The following is a 17,632-nucleotide window of genomic DNA, read 5'->3' as shown; positions in this document are numbered from 1 at the left end:
TTAAGTTAGTTATTTATAATAAATAGGTATTATTTTTTCTAAAATATCATTACTAATCAAGTGTATTAGTTAGAACTATTATTATTACAATGACTATCTTAAAAAAAAGATAAATATGAGAGACAAAGTGAATTGATACCTTATAATTAGGATCAAAATAAAAGTTAAACGAGGTTTATATTAAAAACCAAAAATAATATAAAATATTCATATATAGATATATTTATAATATTGAAAAGAGTAATATTTAAATAAAAAGATATTAATTTACAGTTAAATAGGACACTAATATATAAAAGGGATAATTAATCCACAGCTCCTTATAGTTTCAAGTAATTTTGAATCAGGTCCTTATAGTTTTTTTTCTTTTTAATAGGTCCTTATACTTTCACCTGTTTTTAATTAGGTCCTTGTATTTATTTTTCTTTGTATCAAGTCCTTATAAGTTCACCTTATTTTTAATTAAGTCCCTGAATTTTTTATTTTTTATTTTATAAATTCTAATAGTACTATTATATAAACATAAAATGGTATATATTATTTAATATTAGTTTATAAACAATAATATTCTAAAGATATTGAATTATTATAATGATTTTAATTTTTTCAGCAAAAAAATTAATTGTTCTAAAAGATTTTCCTGAATTAATTAATTCTATTACTTTTTTATTACATAATTATTAATTTAATTTAATTATTAATATTTTATATTTTGGTATTAATCTATTTAATTAAGCTTATATTTAATTAATAAATAAAAATTAAAACTACATGGACTGATTAAAAATTTAGTGAAATTATAAGGACTTAATTAAAAGAAAAATAAATACAAGGACCTAATTAAAAAAAGGTAAAAGTATAAGGACCTGATAAAAAGCAAAAAAACTATAGGAACCTGCTTCAAAATTTGTTGAAACTATAAGGACTTACAGATTAATTAACCCTATATAAAATCATGTATAGTCTAACAAAACATAGTTATTAAATCATAAATATGAGGGACTACTTTTTTTTATTTTTATAAACTTAAAATGATATCATTTTTAGGCTTAATAAGGATAGAGAAAAGATTAAAATTCAACTTAACTAGTCTGACAAAAACTCTTAATAAAATTGATCAAAGAATTGGTTCACCAGTTTATTGGTGGAACACTCAAAGCTGATCATAATAAGTTGGATTTTAATGTCATGAATAAATCTCCATCTTTAATATGAACGGAATATTTTGACCAAAAAAAAAATATGAACGGAATATCTTTTGAGTATTTCTTTTGTCCTCATTGGCTAATCACCAAACCAGTCCAATGATGTTCACTTTGACCATTTTCAATCCTACTATCAAAATTTCCCCCACGTTCTTTTTCCCCGCCCACCACTAATGCTTCCTCCAAAAGATTCTAGAGTTCTCTATCCGTGACATTTAACTAAATAATATTTATGATCAATCATAAAACTTGATTTATTTTGTTACATATATTTGAACAGAAGGCATGGTCATAGCATAAAAAACACTAAAAAGGGACAAAAGACAAAAGAGAACCTGTGTCATGCGTTTATCAACCTCATGCGTTTCTAACTAGCCAATTTGACTTTTCTATGAGCATCTTCAAACTTAAAATTCCAATCCAAACCAAAAGCAATCTAATCTCATATGTTATTTAAAAAATGGGTTAACTCCTTCATGTGATTGCTAACTCAATGAAGTCAAGTGGGCAGTAATGCTGAGCTTGAATCAAATCTTACAGGTCATGCTAACTGAGAAACACAAACATTGACAACAAACAATATCAATTAGGTTTGGTGCGCCAAACATCATCCAACTGAGTAAATTAGGTTCATAATGAGGGGAGTATTGAAAATTTGAAATTGGTTGAGCGACTACATGATTGGGAAAAAAAACCAAGAAAATGAGAGAATTTGGCTAACCAGTTGAAAATTGTTCAAAACAGAAATTTCAACAAATATTTGATAAAAAGTGGCCCTCATCTCCATCAGCAATCACCTCATCAATATTATCATGAACATTGAAGATTGCTCAAATAGTGGATCAAGCTTTTGATTTGTTTCTGTGGGGCCCTCAGCTGATGCAACAATTCATGGACGTGACACTCAAAGGTGGTATTAAGCCCCAGATGATAAGTTTATACAGTTGGAAGACGTTAACGGGTGATATATTCCCATTGATTTTCCCTTTCTTGGTGCCTGAAAATTTCTTAGTGCATCCCAAGAATTTACTTAATCAGTAAAGGTGAACATATAGTGTGGACTCAAGAAAGGGAACGTGTAGTGTGTATGGAATTAGATTGAAAAGTCAAATGCTTATGATTAAGGTTTTTATTGTAGCAGAAAACAAATTGAACCATTGGGAAAACAAAAAATTTAACATATTTCACAACCAGTTTGCAGCTCAAAATACAAAAACTAATTAGCTTTAAGCAATAAATAATACAGGTAGGTAAAACTCCAAAAGATAACAAAATGATACAAAATCTATAAAAGTAACAATTAACTAACTAATTAGGACTGATTAAATGGGATGGATGAATTCAAACATGAATCCACCATACGGAAAAGCTCCCCTCCTCATTATGGCTTGACCGTGCCACATTCAAATTCATATTCATTTCATGTGCAGACCAGAAATGCCGGAGAAAGCAAGAGATATTACAATACTGTGGTACACAAACGAGTTCATAAATTTGATGACCTAATCTCATACTAGACGAAAATTTGATAATTCAATCCTGAAATCAAGGAAACATGGTTCAGGGTTGATGATCTGGCCTACAATTGCCCTCTACCTTGACAAGAGTCAATGATGAGAATAATGAAATTCCGCGGGGTTATGTGTAGCATGTGGCCGAGTGGCTCCGAAGTGACAAATTCACTCGCTTTTTGCCACAAATGATTCACCCTTTTTTAGCCAGTTTATGTATTGCTCTTGCTCTCTTTTATGTAGGTAGTGGAGAAGGAACATGATCAGGTTTTCTCCGATTCCCTTCTCTATCAGATAGTTTCTGATCGAACCTTGCAACTCAGGGTCCAATTCACTGTACAGGGACATCATACACAAGACATGAAAATAGAAAAAATATTATAAAAGGATCCAAAAACAAAGATGATGCATTTAAGATCATCGGACCAAATGATCAAAGGGGCAAACAAGGACAAGTTCATGTCTAAAGAAACTTTCTAAAGAGAATTGAGTAAGAAAAAGTGCTCATTATAATCCATCAATAAAGAACTCAGATACTGTTGTCGATGAGAAGATTGTTAGTTCCGATATTAACCATTAGTTTTACAGTGCTTACTTTTCGTCAATGTGAAGATGGTCTTACTCGCTTAATTTTATCATACTGCAAATCCCAGTGAGATAAAATTCGACACATGAGAGCTCGATGAGTATAGGTTAGACAACACAGTAAATTCAACAAGGTTGAACTGTATAGTTTTTAGTAAGAAAATAAACTATCACGAATCCAAATGATGTAGGAAAAAAGAACATCGGTTGAAGGTACTGTTCCAAATTCAGCAGAAAGCTAGTAAGCTCAGAAAGATATGTGATAGCTAACAGTAACATTGGTCACAGCACGTTATACTACAGTCCACAAAAGTTCGCTTGTCATTGTCAACCAAGGCATATGGAAGACAACTGAATAGTTTGGCAGAGGGTCATTCAAGGTAAATTCTGCAAAGTATAAGCCCACCATAGGAAAACAACGAAGGTACAGAAGAACTAAACAAAATTCTTAGTTAATGGAAGTTCTATAATGGGTAGAAGAGCTAAGAGGAGGGATTAGAATAATCTGACAGAAGCAAATTAGATCAGCCAAACAAATGGGTGGGTAGGCATTTAGAATAAGTAAATCTTCCACATCAATCTCACATATCAGGAACACCATAGATAACATAAATCCACTTCTTCCAAAAATAGAGCAATCCAATGTTGGGTTTTCTTTCGAGGCTTCAGAAGAGTCATTTCCTTTAAATGACTCAGTATTCACTAAGCATGGCCTACTGCCCTTTAAAGCCTCGCAGCCTCTACCTACCCCCTGCTTTCAAAAGCTAAGTCAAATAGCATTGACTTTTTTGTCCAATTTCTACGGGGACATAAGTGGAATTTTCTTAACAAGTTACCCTTAAGATGAACGAAATATACAAAAGCAACCCACCTTACGACCAGATAGTGCATATTAGCACATGAAGTGTTGCCAGAACCGACTGAGCGAAACTTTAAAACACAGGACGGATGCATATGAGCAAGAGAGAAAGATAACCACGGCAAATTTTACCTAAATTTAGGGCCTCTGTAAAGGGAAGATCCCAGACATGTTGGCGATGGGAGATAATAAGCACTCTTTATATCAAAGCCTGGTTCATTGATAGATTCCTCAAAAGCACGACAGTGAAATTGCAACATGGAGCTCAGAGCTGGCTTTTTAACAAACACATTCATAAGAATATCCCTTGGAAAAGTACCGCCTCTCTCATGGGTAGGTGCTGGGCCAAGAATTGCTGAAACCGCAACCTCTTCGCCTGAATTGCATCTTTTCCGCAAAACTACATCTTTGGAATGTGGGGAGTCCCAGTCCAGCAAAAAGTCTCCCAAGGAACCAAATATTTTATCAGCCTGTATTGAATGACGGCGCATATATAACCCAACAAGTTCTATGGATAATACACACAACTATGTAATCTACCACGCAAGGTATGTGTACAGACAAATATATTCTTAAAATGCCCATGATGAATTATACAATGCACCTGCAAGCACACACATCTCTATCCTCTCTGTGCGCCACAAAACGCGGGGAACTAGCATTTCACATTAACTAGGATCGTTTCCAAAGAGTGGTTAAGAAACCAGCAGAACCATATGACGATTCGGGGTCTAATAATCGATGTTGAGTATTCATCAATTAACGTGCAAAGAGAACAAGACGCTTTCCGGCTCCAGAGGAATGTAACGAGTACAAAATTGCTGCAAAGGTTTTATGAGAGAAGGTTGGGGAAAAAAATACGGGAGGCTACTATGTTTAAAAGCATTGAGATTTCATACGAATAAAAGAAGAATCAACGAAGGGAAAGAAAAAATGACCTTGAAGGGATTAGAATTAAGTTCGAATTCGATCTCGGACTTCAAGACCTTGAGCAATTCCAGGTCTTGAACAGCTTCGAAACCCTTTCGCAACTCTTTCACTTTCGGCGCCATACTCTCCCCACAAGCACTACGAATTAAATTGCAGAGCCCAGCGCCTACGATTACTGCTGGGCTGAAGCGTTTAATTCTCATGCTTTTCTCAGAATTAAAAAAAAAAAAGAGTATTCCTTTTTTTTAAGAAAAAAATGGTAAAAAAAATCCCTGTTTGAAATTTTAATTGGCCAAAAAGACATGAAATTATACAAGTACAAGCATGATTCGTGACTGTAATATCATCCGCTGTGTGAAATATACTTGCATAATTTTAGGTCCTTCTGACCAATTAAAATTTCAAACAGGGAATTTTTACTAATTTTCCCTTTTTTCTCCCAATAACAATTATAGGTAAAATTTTACCTAAAATTAATATTAGATATAGGTGTACATGCTATACCCCTGACAAATACACAAAATCAAATCAAGTTTATAGTCATAAATTGCACAAGTTGTAAATGATAAATTATCAACTTAGCTCAAGCATCGTCCAGTAAACATGTCTAGTTCAGTCTTTTTATTTCCGGTAAAAGTCTGGTCCAGTCCTATAAAATGTAATTTAACAACATTTATCTCATTTCTTTTTTTCACTCATATATATTGGCCTTTTTTTATTATTATTATATACTACCTCTTATTCTAAATATAAGAGCTAGTTGGTTAATTTGAAAAGGTTAAAAAAATAAGTTAAGTTGGTTATTTGAAATAAATAAGTGTTATCTTTTTTAAAATATCCTTGCTAATCAAATGTATTGATTAGAACTACTATTATTAGAATAAATACCTTGCAAAAAAATGTATAAACCAAAATAAAAATCAAACAAGATCTTATATTAAGGACTAAAAGTAGTATTTGATAGGGAAAATGACACATAAAGAAGCTTGAGAATGTGAAATGCCAATTTGGGAAGCTAAGAAATTGTGATTACAGAGAGGGAAGTCCTTCCCAAATTGGAATTTTGAAATTTAGTGAAATGATAAAAATGCCCTTGTCTTTTTTTTTTTTTAAAAAAAAAATCAGCCTCTCACAGGTGGCCGGTGACCGGCAGCCACCGCTGGCGACTGGCCTCTGGTGGCCGGCGACCACCTCTGGCCACCAGCACCGACCACCGATGTGGTGGCTGCCGGTGAAGTTTTTTTGTGACACTATTTTTTTTTTTGGAATGGGATAATATTGGTTCAAAGTGGCGAGGTGGGATTTGATCCCACAACCCCTTGCCCATTTGGGCCAACAAAAGGGAAGATGGTCATTAAGCCATCAAAGATTTCTTAACCTTATAATGCAAACAAAAATATAAGTCGATTCTTTTACTGTAACTCCAGCCAGTAACAACATTTATCTGAGGATGACAAGTCTTAATTGCGAAATAACAAATCTAAATTTGATATCAACAAAACAACTTTTCCTTATACATAACAAATAGCAGCATGTACATTAATTAAAAATGACCATAATTTATTTAAAAATGACACGTCTTTACTGGAAAATGACAAGTCTAAACTTGATATTAACAAAGCAACTTTTCCTTATACATAACAAGAAATAGTATGTATGTTAATTAAAAATGACCATAATTTATTTGAAAATGACACCTTTTTACTGGAAAATGACAAGTCTTTATTGGAAAATGACAATTATTTATTTGGGAATGTACATGTTATTTCTTGTTATGTATCAAGAATCCCAAATAAATTGTTGTCATTTTCCAGTAAAGATATGTCATTTTCTAGTAAAGACGTGTCATTTTTAAATAAATTATTGTTATTTTTAATTAACGTACATGCTATTTCTTGTGATGTATTAAGAAAAATTGCTTTGTTAATATCAAGTTTAGACTTGTCATTTTTCAGTAAAGACATGTCATTTTTAAATAAATTATGATCATTTTTAATTAATGCACATGCTGCTACTTGTTATGTATAAGGAAAAGTTACTTTGTTAATATCAAATTTATATTTGTTATTTCTCAATTAAGATTTGTCATACTCAGGTAAATTGTTAGCACGGGTTGGAGTCATAGTAAAAGAATCAACTTATATTTTTATTTACATTATAAGATTAAGAAGTCTTTAATGGCCCAATAGCCATCTTTTCTTTTGTTGGCCTAAGTGGCCAAAGGGTTGTGGGATCAAATTCCGCCCCTACCACTTTAAACCAATATTATCCCATTCAAAAAAAAAAATAGTGTCACAAAAAAACTTCACCGGCAGCCACCATACCGGTGGCCGGCGCCGATGGCCAGAGGCGGTTGTCGGCCGCTGGAGGCCAGTCACCAACGGTGGCTGCCGGTCGCCAGCCACCGGTGAGGGGCTGAGGTTTTTTTTAAAAAAAAGACAAGGGCATATTTGTCATTTTATTAAATTTCAAAATTTTAATTTGAGAAAGACTTCCCCCTCTGTAATTACATTTCCTTAGCTTTTCAAATTGGTATTTCACATTTTCAAGCTTTTTATGTGTCATTTTGCCTATTTGATATTTGACCATTATTTTTCTTCAAATATTGATTCAAAATTGTGCACCAAATTTTTATAAAAGTACACAAAATATCTTTGTTCAGGATATTAAAATTGAAAAATCTACGGTAACAAACAAATTGAAAAATCTATTTGGTTTGTGTCAGGCCACGCGCCTCACATTAGGTTCTAAGTTTCTTCTGCTCCTGCAATTAAAACTAGCAAAAACAGTTCAAAAAGTGAAAAGAAGCTTACAAGGAAGCCTACAAGGAGTCAAGGACAGCCGATCGTAGAGGACATTTAGATTTTTCAATATCCCATGAGGACGTTTGGCATTGACTTGATCATCACGGGGCCAATATATAGCATAATTTTCTAATTAAGTCAAATCTCGAAAACAAAAACAAAAAATCAAATACACTTAGGCTTTGTTTGGTTCAATGAAGGGGAGTGGAGGGGAGGGGAATTAAGAGGAAGGTATGAGTTTTGTTTGGTTCGAGGGAAAGAGAGGGAAAGAGAGATTTCTTGTTTGGTTTAGGAGGAGAAAGAAGGGGAGCTAATTATAAGTTGACAAATATATCCTTACCTCTTTATTTAGATTTATTTATTATTTTATTATGATATTTATATCATAATTATTATTTTCTAATTTGTGAAAATAAAAAAACCAGATACCTTGAGACATAACAAATAGATTATAAATAATCATATATCAAAATAAATGTCAATAAAAAATTTATAATCTTTAGCATATTATATAAATTATAAATAAATTTATGCTACAAGTTTTCAACTATTCCATCCTTAATTACATAACGTGCACAACCTCACATACTTAATTAGATAATACACAGAGTTTTGTGTAAAAAAATGAAATTGAGATGAATGAGATGAAGAATCAGATAAGAGGAAAAGATATAGAAGATTAATGGCAGAGAACGTGGAAAATGATGAAATCAGAGAAAGAAAATATTCAGGAAAAAAAAGAACCTCTGAGGAGTAAAAAAAATCAGTAGAACAATAATAGGGGCTGAAAAAAAAAGGGTAAAAAAAAAAGCAAAGAGTTAAAAAAAAGTTTTTGCTAAAAAGGATAAACTTGAAATATTAAAAAATTGACATGGATAATTTAGTCAATATGAGGTATAATATTTCTCTCCCCTCTAAAAAACCCCAATTTTAAAGGGGAGCAAAAAGAGGGGAGGGAAGCACTAAATGACAAAAAAAAATTTCCCTCCTTCCATTTTTCTGAACCAAATACAATTTCCCTTCCCCTCCCTCCAAAAACCTTCCAACCAAACAATGCCTTAATGAAATTTTCTGATCATGAAATGCGAAAACTTGTAAGGTACTCCATCCGTTCCTTATTATAAGAGACATTTGATGCTTATACCATGTTCCTAAATATAAGAGACACTTAAAAGTTGTCTCTACTTTTTGTGTTGATTTCCTATTTTACCCATATTTATTGTCTCCAACTCACACTCTCTCTCCTTCCCACTTCTCTTTCTTTTAAGAATTTACTATTGTTTTCTCTCATACTCTCTCTCCTTATTAATGAGGGCATTTTTGGAAAAAAAATTATACTTTTTACACATTAATTGTTCTTAACTAATTTTAACTGTTTTTTTGATCAACGTAATTCGGTTATTCGTCTCTTATAATAAGGAACGGAGGGAGTACATTGTTCTCTTGCTAACTGCAATCCACTAGGAGAGGTCGATTCGAACTTATTGCTAGTAGACAATTCTGATTTTAAATTATCATCAATTTTATATGTGATATTAGCTATAAGTAATACTGGTTAATTTTGATTTTTGTTTGAATTTTTTTTATAAGTGACTTTAAGAATTGTGATAATGTTTAGTCTTTATTTATTAAAATTGCTTATGGATATATAATTGCCAAAAAGGGTACGAAATTAATAAAATTATTTACATTTTCATAATTATTATGTTTAATAATAAATTTCATTAAATATAATTTAATAAATGACATGAATATTTAAATATTATTTTTATTTTACAATTATTATTTAAAATAATTTATAAAATTTATTTGTATTACAAATACTAAATAAAAGACACCATATAAATAAGCACTGAATGAAAATTAAGAAAAAAAAATTGATTAGCAATTTTAATAGCATAAGTAAGAAAACTGAATGTTGAATCAAAATTATAAGTAAGAAATAAAATTTGAATAACAAAACTAATTAATAAAAATGATAGCTAATTATTTTCCTTGTATTGCAGAATTTGATCTCAAATGGAGTCTCGAAGATGATCCATTTCTGATGAGAAAACTATGTTTACATTTGGCGATGGATCTGAAACAACACCATCATCATAATTGCATTCAATGATATTTTTATTTTCATACCAACTAAATTTAAAATCAGTCTCAGCATGTCTTCTAAAAAAGTAATGGATAGCCATGGTTGCAATGACTATTTGAACTTGTGTTTGGATTTCATATGGAGGCATGTGGTCTAAAATTGCAAACTTGTTCTTCTATACCCTGCAAGTTTTTTCTATAATACATATCAAGTTTGAATGATAATAATTAAAAATCTTGTTCTCATTTTGGAATCCTAACGAACGCCTGAAATCTGGTAGATGATAACGTTCACATTTATAAGACCAATATACCCAACTGGTGTAGGGTGGACAGCATCCACCAAATAATACTTGCCTGATAAAAAATTAATGGTAATATATATATTTATGAATTTGTATCAAGCATATCCATTTCAAGATATAAGAAGAAACAAACTCGGAGGTGGATGTGGGAAGTTCGTACTAGGAGTTCCAAGAGCATTATAAAAAATATGAGCATCATAAGCAGTGTCTTTCCATCCAACTAATGTAAAAATAAAACACATGTCCCATTCACATGTAGCTATTATGTTTTGTGTAGGATATCTTTTTTTTTTTTCCTTAAAAAATTTTGGTTGTTCGGACAAGCTAACCACACAATGGACATGAGCTCCATCTATTGCTCTTATAGCATTCTTAAAAAATGGCTAATATCGTGGGTCATTTTGAATTTTTGATGGGAAATGACGAAAGGTAGGACTTGATATAATTGAAGGACAATTGCAAGCAGATAAATGGGCATGGTATCTGGCCATAGTTCAAACTAATATATATATATATATATATATATATTAAAAGAAACAATATAACCATGATTACTCAATAAAAAAAAAAAAGGAATCAAGAAACAGGATGGTATATGCTAAATGGGTGTAGTCTCTGGTCACAGTTCAAACTAATATATATACATATATATATATATATATGTATTAAAAGAGACAATCACTATTATTCAAGAAAAAGCAATCAAAAGGAATCAAGAAACAATCACGATTATTTAAGGCGGTCCTTCGCGAGAGGCATGGGGAGGACTGGAGATTGTAAATTTGTGAGAATAAGATTAGAAAATTCCAACTTGTGTAAAGAAAGTGAACAAATAAAAAAGAAGGAAACACACCTTTTGAGTGATTGATTGATTTGAGAAAATGAGATGAGGACCCCTTAAAATACATTTGAAGTGGTTTAAGTTGAAAAATTATATGCAAAATATGCGGAGATAATATTTGATAGGAGATTTTTGGAAGAGCATGAGAGAGTAAATTGGAAAAAAGTTAGTTGATAAAGATTAGTCGGGATTCTTTAGATAGTGTTTGGTTGGGGTTTTTATGAGGACAGGGAATAGAGAGCCGGAGAGGTGAGAGATAAGTGTGTTAGGTTAGAAAAATTAGAAGAGGGGGAAGGTAAAAAATTTTGTTTTCTCGTGCTTTCCTCCCCTCCTCCCTCTTTCCCTTAAAAACGGGGTTTTTCAGTAGGGTGAGAAACAATCTGACATATCTTAACTAAAATGCTCATATTATTTCTTCAACATACCAATTTTAGCCATTACAACTTAAGCCATTTCTTCATCACCTTTTCTGTCTTGCCTCTCGCCTTTCCTCATTTGCCATCATTGTGGCCACCTGCTCCTCATGGATATCAGAAACCCACTTGGCATGTGCGACACATCTAAGCCGTCGCTGATGAAGAGGTTGCTGAAGACATGAGGCATCACAGTCTCCCAACATGAAGTTGTGGAAGAGGAAGCGGAGGGCTGCAGCGGCCATAGTTAGCATTTTTGCTGCTTGTCTATTACGATTGTTTGCTCCAATTCATGAAGGAAGAAACATATTCTCAACCCCTTCAATCTACGGATGAATCAAACTAATTGATGAAATGGGAAAGGGGAATTTAATCGTGAAAGACAGGTATGGAGCTGTCACCGTCGGAAAAATACAAGCCAAAGAAGAAGTCTTCTTCGCTAATGAAACAGCTGAACAATAATTATTACTGTATACAAATTATAAATATGACTCATCTGATCCTTAATATATGATTCAATTATTAAGTTAATTTTAGTCTTAAATATAAGATCTATTTATCATATTTATTAATTTTTTTTAAATTACCCTTATAGATATTCCATCAATCATAATCAAGTAAGAAAAAAAAGATATTAAAAAAGATGATTATGATTTTTTAAGAAAAAAATGTTATATTTCTTATGATTAGCTAACTTACCTAACTTTTTTAATCTAATCAAACTAGTTAAAAAAATCTTGTATTAAAAATCAGAAGAGTATTATATATATACACATAAAAGTATTACCTCCGATCCTAATTATAAGATCTTATTTATCAAAAATAGTATAATTATAATCATGGGATATATATAGCCATTAATTATGTATTATAATTATACTTATTCAATTTGAATAATTATAAAATTATAATTTTATGAAAAACAATTTAAGTAAAAGAAGGGTAAAACCATCCACATAAAAATATCTTTTGTCCCTTCTCTTCTTAAATCAACAAGATAACATTAAAATTCCTTTCCTCCCTCCCTTTCTATTAAAATCCCTCCCCTCTTTTTTCCTCCATTAAAATCCCTTGATTGAACCAAACACACCCTTAATCTCCCACTTTACTTCCATTAAAAATAATATCTCTGTCACAATTAATTTGCTTTTGGAAAAAAGTCATATAATCCATACAATAACATTTCAACCAAGAACGCCACTAGAATCCTCAGCAGAGTTGGGTGACAAAAACTGGCAAAACCAACGCACCATGACGAACAAAAAGATGACAATAACAAGGACCTAAGAATCGATCTGCCTAAGTTCTTTTTCGCTTAAACTTCTGCCTCAACTCAGGAAATTGCAGAGGGACCGGAAGTGTGGCATAATATACTTTACCCTCACGCATCATCTTGCAACCCAGGCTCTCATATTGTTGTCTAACACGCAGGAAGGTCATCTTCAGGTCCTTTGCAATATCTGTGCAGCTTGTTCGGAACCGATCGGAGAATAGAGTGAGCACCAAGATATAACTGGTGAGAAGATTAATCTTCTCTGTAGGCAGCCACTTTGATTCAGGGACAGCAAACATTGCTGAAAACTTGTGATGCAAAATGCTTGGGATTTTGTGGGCCCTTGCAGATGAACGATCAGCAGTGTGCTGTTCTTTAAACTTCATGAGATGATTGATATATGAAAGTATGCAACAGACCTTCCTCTTTTCTGACTCATCCTTAAAAAAGAAAGAAAGAAAAAAAACACACACACACACACACATCAGATGAGATATCAGCTGAAAAAGGTGAAAAAAACAAAAAGAACTTTGAGAACATGGATTTAAAACTTAAGTTCGAAGAAATTTAGGAGTTTGGCATCTCTGAAAAATGTTGTGGGGTACTCACATGACCTCAACGAAATTTGAGGGGCCTATTGTTGCATGACATTATTAGACATAAATTTCTATACTATGTATAATATAAAAACTTAAGATAGCCAAAATTTTCCACCCTTCAATATTGGACAATATTAACTAGGAAAGCAAAACAACTATTGATCCAACTCAGGTTTCAAGTGGCCAAGAAACAACTGATACCTGAATCTTCTTTAATCTGTCTACCCTGTTGCGGATAAATGTTGGGTAACCTTCGAAGTCTGCTCCATCCTGTTGCAGAAGATTGTAAATATCTTGAAGGTAATCCCACTCTACATTAGGTATAATCTGTTCCAAAGGATATGCCCGCTCAGGTGTTGTGGCAGAAACATCATGTGGGGGAATATTCCGGGAAACATGCGCCTCAGTACTTTCAAGAGCTTGCTTGTTAACAACAACAGTTTTCATTTTCACATCCAACTCCTTTTTAGAGTCAGGATCACCTTCTTGTCTAAGAGCTTGTATCTTTTTAGCCTGCAGCAAAATGCAAATTGTAAACACTCTAAGTAGTGCTAAAGAGATCTAATATGTTAAGCTCATTCATATTTTCTTCAATTAAGTAATCAGTAACGTCTCACACCACAAACTTGCTATTTTATTGCTCACGAGAAAAAGCAATTTCATTGATATCAATGGGTTATTAGTGGCACTTTGGGGTTCCAATAAGCATGGGCATCGCATTATTTATTCACATAACATTGCTAATATCTTTAAAAAGGTGAAGTAAATAAATAAAAAACATATCAATAATACAAAAGCAATTTTTACAATCAACATCAACAAATATTCAGTTAACCACAAGGATTTAAGAAGTAGCTCTTCTTCTAGGCTCACAGCCACCACATAAGTGCTACTTTATAAACTAACCCAACAAAATCGCAAATCTGGGACTCATAAAAACACACATAAGTGCTCGTATGCCAGACAAGAATGATAATTCCATTCCTACCTTCATTCCATAGAATTAGGCTTTCAAAAGATCGGTACACAAGGGGGAAAAAAATGCTTATTCCATTCTCATGCTTAATTCAGAGCAGGGATGGATCACCATTCCATCCCAAAGTGGGAAAGGGCAAAAGGCAGTTCCCGGCAACTAAAAATGAATTACTTTTTTATTTTCTCTCTTTATTGATGTGTGTTTAGATATAATATGATCCCACACTACAATGATTCCACGTGCCCCATTTAATAAAAATTGAAACAAATGGAAACAAACAAGGGAATGGGAATAACTATGTTCTCCTATCTCATTCTAACTGAACTCTTGAATGTCAATTCAGAAGAAACCAAATGATTAACCATTATCAACATGCCAGAGTATACCTTTTTTATAGACGACTTTGTTCCCCATAAAATAGTAGCCTCTCTAGCTTTCTCTGCCCTTTCCTCTGCTGTCAGCTCTACCACAGTTGAGTTTTCAGGTTCTTTAGCAGAATATTCTAAGCCCCTCACTCTAGGATCCAATCTGAATATCTGAACAAGCAGTACCCGACTTATATGTTTCCTTCCTAAACGGCCACTTAGCCAGAAAAATTAGTACTTAAAAAGAGAAATAAAAAAGAGCATGCAGTTCCCCAATTACCTTGTTGGCAGCAATGGGCACAACCTTCAGGGTATGGGTTTCTTTATCAAAAACTCCAAGTGCATACATGCACTTCTGTCCAGCGGTAGCCTCGCCAGAATAACTCGTGCCAACAAAATCCACCGGCGACCCATTAGAGCTCACCACAAGCTGCAACCTCTTGGGCATTTTCTTGTTTCGATAGATCTTAATATTCGTAGAACCCATCCCAGATTCGGAATCATCGTCTAAATTCTTCTGAGGATCGAACCCAGAAGGAAAATAACCGACAATAGGAGGGATTCTTTCTGGGCGATCATTGACGACTTGTACCTTCGCCTGAACCGGCGGGCGCTCCTTCTTCTTCTTCTTTGCCTTTTTTGTTAGTGGCTCCAAACCCAGTGGATGCTCTGTATTTTCAACTTGAGATTTTGTGTCTTCAGCATCTGAGTCCATTGACTGGGGCAAAAAAAAAACACTCGAGATGTTTCAGGCTTTCAACCACAAATGTTGTGTAAGGTACCAGGAGCGACCGATGGAGAGCCAAAGGTAGAGGCAAGGAACCCGAGGCCTAAGCACGGAACTACAGAAGCAGGCAGGATACCTGTATAATGGGAAGGAGGAAAGATGATAAAAGAATCGAGAGCGAAGCCGACGGTGGGGTGGGATTGCGGGGGCAAGGAAGTAGGCTGGTATTAGGGCTGTGTCCCTTGTCATGCACAAAACAAACTGTTCTGAGTTGGGTCGGGGCAGCTGGGAATGCGGGCTGACAGATACAGGTCAGCCCGCAACAGTGTGGACCGAAAGCGGTGCGGGTTGAAGTAGCTGACGTCCTGGCGGATTGGCGGGCTGGTCCACCGACCTGCCTAAAATTTCTTTTTACAAAATTATTATTATTTGTAGAGATTGAGTTTAGTTTGTAATGTTGAAATTAGACTTGAAATTTTAAACTTGAGTAGTAGGTTATAATAAAATAACGTGAGGATTAATTTATAATTTGAGAATATATTTCAGAAAAACCAACACATATTTTTTCTAAATAATTAACTTGACTATTTTTCTTATCCAAATTAATTAAGTAGATCTTTTATGTGTGTATTACATATGAAATTACATGAATGAGGAGATGTAAATGTAAAATTTGAGGGTCAAAATCCTTCAATTATATTGTATAATATATTGAGAATGGTATAAAAATAAAAATTAAAAAAAAGAAAGAAAACAAAAGCGGGTGCTAAAAACAATGCGGGCTACTCTAGCCTGCATCTTGACAGGTTGGCATTTTGCCAACTCAAACCCACCATTTTTGGTGCCCTGGGCCCTCGATTACCAGTTCTAGGGCCCCGCACTTTCGCTTGGATGACCCAGCGACAAATAAATTACCTAAACATTTGAATTGATTCTTATGACTTTGGAGTTTTGATAAATTCCTACCCTCAAATTGGAAGAAAAGGGGAAATAAAAGGGGAAAAATAAATTGAAGTAACTTGTTAAAGAAATATAATTAAAGAAAACATTTTGAACCGCATAATGTTAACTAATTACAAATTTTCTCGATACTTTCACATCTTTTTTTAAGAATGCATACTCACGATATTATATTTAATATTTAAATTTTTTTAAAGAAATAATGTTTAGTTTCAACCATTGACACTATGAGAACTTGCTACCTAATTAAAAAAAAAGTTTTGCTCAGATAAATGTTTTTGATGAGTTGAGGTTTTTATTTTTATTTTTATAAGGTTACATATCTAACATAATTCTAAAACTTACAAATATAAGCATGAAAATTGTTTTGCATGTTTTTTCTATGTGAATATTATTATTATGGTTAGGGTTAGCTCTTTCATACATGTTTTTTTGTTTTTGTTCTTGTTTTCGTTTTTATCTTAATGGACTCAGTCCATGATCATTTTATCAAGACAAACATGGTATTATGTAAAAAAAAAAAAACCAAGCACACGTGTTTGTGGGATTAAACAATGGACAGGGCTCAAATTCAACCCAACTTGGCTCAAAAACACCCTTTTATATAATAGTTATTTGAACAATTCAATGGAAGGAAGGGGTCACTTTTATCTCAATGAACTAGAACTAACCCTCGTTAAATGAGAGGCTAGATTTTATTTATTTTGACTCAGGAAGCTCCCCCTCGCACTAACAAAAGAATGCCCATTTTGCCATGGAAAAAGCTTTGGGTAGGACTCGGAGATGGATGTATTGTAATCAAACGCTTTTACTTTATGCTTTGCTTGCCAAACATGCTTAGAGGTTTGTGTCAGCATAAAAAAGGTCATTTATAGGGAGGACTATGAATATTATATACTACCTCCGGTCTTAATATAAGACCTTATTTGATTTTTATTTTGGTCCTATTTGTAAGACCCCAATCCACTTTGTCTCTCATATTTATACATTTTTTCTAAGATAGTCCCTCTAATAATAGTAGTTTTAGCTAATGATCTTGATTAGTAAGGATATTTTAGGAAAGACAACACTTATTTATTACAAATAACTAACTTAATTTATTTTCTTAATCTCCTCAAAATAATCAACCAGCTCTTATAATTAGGACCGGAAATAGTATTTCAATGCTATAATTCAAAGAGACTGCAAAGC

The 17,632-nt window shown here is 33.2% G+C and overlaps 2 protein-coding genes across 2 annotated transcripts; both read right to left on the bottom strand.

Moving 5' to 3' along the window:
• Positions 1-2,399: 2,399 nt before the first annotated feature.
• On the bottom strand, positions 2,400-5,248 carry LOC114735594 (uncharacterized). Its single transcript, XM_028923284.1, has 3 exons — positions 5,099-5,248; positions 4,293-4,630; positions 2,400-3,050 (listed from the first exon to the last, which is right to left on the bottom strand). Exons 1-3 carry the CDS (start codon positions 5,210-5,212, stop codon positions 2,885-2,887), a joined length of 618 nt encoding a protein of 205 aa, XP_028779117.1. The 5' UTR covers positions 5,213-5,248; the 3' UTR covers positions 2,400-2,884.
• Positions 5,249-12,650: 7,402 nt separating this feature from the next.
• On the bottom strand, positions 12,651-15,687 carry LOC114735597 (DNA-directed RNA polymerase I subunit rpa49). Its single transcript, XM_028923286.1, has 4 exons — positions 15,035-15,687; positions 14,776-14,925; positions 13,615-13,926; positions 12,651-13,254 (listed from the first exon to the last, which is right to left on the bottom strand). The coding sequence occupies exons 1-4, from the start codon at positions 15,467-15,469 to the stop codon at positions 12,841-12,843; spliced, it is 1,311 nt and encodes a 436-aa protein (XP_028779119.1). The 5' UTR covers positions 15,470-15,687; the 3' UTR covers positions 12,651-12,840.
• Between the last annotated feature and the right edge of the window lie 1,945 nt (positions 15,688-17,632).

The sequence above is a fragment of the Neltuma alba genome, unplaced genomic scaffold (assembly GCF_004799145.2).
Source record: "Neltuma alba isolate B1F8T4 unplaced genomic scaffold, ASM479914v2 tig00013240_pilon, whole genome shotgun sequence".
NCBI lineage: Eukaryota > Viridiplantae > Streptophyta > Magnoliopsida > Fabales > Fabaceae > Neltuma > Neltuma alba.
Note: the sequence above shows the minus strand (reverse complement) of the source record. Positions and strands in the feature narration are given on the sequence as shown.